The 2,179-nt window shown below is 55.0% G+C and overlaps 1 protein-coding gene across 1 annotated transcript in view; it reads left to right on the top strand.

Annotated features, from left to right (window-relative positions):
- Positions 1-218: 218 nt before the first annotated feature.
- Positions 219-2,179, top strand: part of DPF2 (double PHD fingers 2) — a 13,521-nt gene continuing 11,560 nt past the window's right edge. Inside the window, exon 1 of the mRNA XM_007462008.1 lies at positions 219-381. Within this exon, the coding sequence (XP_007462070.1) occupies positions 350-381 (32 nt within the window). The 5' untranslated portion in view covers positions 219-349. The remainder of the gene's footprint in view (positions 382-2,179) is intronic.

The raw sequence follows: 2,179 nt of genomic DNA, 5'->3' as shown, positions 1-2,179 counted from the left end.
TCTATCTAGGCCACCTCTGGGCCTGCCAGTTTTCACCAACCTCTCACCTTCTCATTTTTGGACGGGCCCAGACCCTCCCTCTCTCCTCCCACTCCACCAGGTGGAAAAGGGAGAGCTGGAGCAGGAGTCTCGGGACGCGCGCCCGTCTCCGTCGCGCCTGCGCATTCGTCCCTCGTCTCCCTGGCCCGGGAGAACCTGCAAGTAGCTCCTACTCCGTCGCTCGCACTCGGGCGCGCGCGCCCGGGCTGCGCCTGCGCAGAAGGACGAGGAAACTGGTTCCCCGTGCGGCCCCAGCGCCTGCGCGTTGCGGGCTCTGGGCCTCCAGGCCTGAGGGAGAGGAGCCGGGAAGATGGCGGCTGTGGTGGAAAATGTAGTGAAGCTGTGAGTGGCCGTTTTGCTCTCTCCTAGGCCGGGAGGCCTTGTAAGGGGCCTGGGAGCAGGGGGCGGCATGGGAAGGGAGGAGGCGGAGAGAAGGACATGCCCGGGAAGGCATTGTTGCGACTCCTAGTGGGGAGGGCAACAGGAGACTCCAGAGAAGACGTTGCGCTTCTTTGGAAACTTGTGGAGGCCCTGAGGGTGGCCCACAGGAGCCCCTAACGGGCAGCCTCCCTGTGGGGCTATGCGGTCTGGGCGCTGCCTTCGTGCTGAGGGGTCCCAGAGTATGGCGCCCTTGTTGCGTACGAGAGACGGTCCCGGGTTCGCTCCCGAGACGCCTCAGTCCGGGGGAGCCGGGCAGAGGGCGGACCCGGGAGTGGCCCGGCTGCCGACCCCTTCTCATCGGCTGCACGCAACCGGCCCTGGAGGAGCAGGCGCGGCAGCCCTGGCGCTGTTAAGCACTCTGGGCTGTTTTATTCTAAACAGCCCCGTGATGTTCCGGGTGGCGGAGGTGGGCGGCGGATGGTCCTTGAGTATCAGGTACCCGAGACCAAAAATATTCTTGGGAAGAATTTGTTGAGGAGCAGATACAGAGGGAAAGAACTTCAGGGACTAGGGCCTTTGCGCCGCCCAATCCCAGGCATCCAAAAGCGGGCATTGGACGGACGCGGTCCAGCCGCCCTGCCGCCCAGAGGGGCATCCAGGCCGGCCGTCTTCGCTGTGCAGTACTCTTGGGCTAGGCAGATTTCGAGCAAGGTTAAAGTTAATGGTTGTTGGGTAAATGGAGAATGGCCTGTTAGCTGTGAGTTAAAGATGCCTGGGGACTTGATGTAACCCAGCCTCCTCCCTGCAGAAGAATCTGAATGAATTTTGCAATGAGTTCATGCCCCCCGTGGGCGAATACAGCAAGCTCCTTTGATGGGTAAGTTTGGCCGGCTGCAGAGGTAGGAAAATTGAGAGCTGTCTAGGTGTCTAGTTTTGGATTTTGACTGAATGACAAGGTAAAGGTTTGGGAACTCTTCTAAAGGACTCACAGCTTCTCATCTGTCTTTGTGGTGGGCTGAGCCCCACTCTTCCCAAGAGCCCTTTTTAAGGGTAGATTTGCTTCTCTCCCTCCCCCTGCCTGGAGCCTTTTCTTTGAGAATGCTTTCCCACTTCCATTAAGCTAAGTGCCTTCTCCTTCTCCTCTTGTGGGTTGTTGTTGTTTTTTTTAACTTGCTTTCAGCTCCATCCTGCTGCCTCTTTCAGCCACCCCTCCTCCCAACGCTATTATCTTTCTCTCTGATCTGCCCACTCCAGTTTCCCCCGCTCTCTCTTCAAGCTGACATTTCCCTCAATTTAGGAATGATGCTGTTGATCCTTATATAGTTATCCTTCCTGACTCAGATGTTCTTTCTTTGTTTCCCTACCTTTCTCTTTGTTGACTCCCTCTGTCCCATTGTAAGGGGAGGTTTTAGACAGGTTTCATGCTTTTCGAAAAAGAATCAAAGCTTCTACCTTGGGAACCTTACTGTACTGGGGGAATGTCAGACTAGCCTATAGGTTTAAGAGTTATACGTAATGAGATTATTTATGTTGGAAGGCTTTCGTCGGGGAAATAGGGGTAGCAACCCTTTTGTGTGATGTTTGAAATGAGGGTTTGGCCATTTAAGTAGAGCATGACTTCTTATTTCTCTTTAAAGAACTGTAGAGATCGTGAGGGTTACCAGCCACTGGTTCCTGAATACCAGTAATGAGAAACCAACTTTCTCCTCCTCAGTTCTAGCTGTAGAGAGCTGTGGACCACAGTTAATACATTTCCCTA

The sequence above is a fragment of the Lipotes vexillifer genome, unplaced genomic scaffold, assembly GCF_000442215.2.
Source record: "Lipotes vexillifer unplaced genomic scaffold, Lipotes_vexillifer_v1.1 scaffold1129, whole genome shotgun sequence".
Taxonomy (NCBI): Eukaryota; Metazoa; Chordata; class Mammalia; order Artiodactyla; family Lipotidae; genus Lipotes; species Lipotes vexillifer.
Note: the sequence above shows the minus strand (reverse complement) of the source record. Positions and strands in the feature narration are given on the sequence as shown.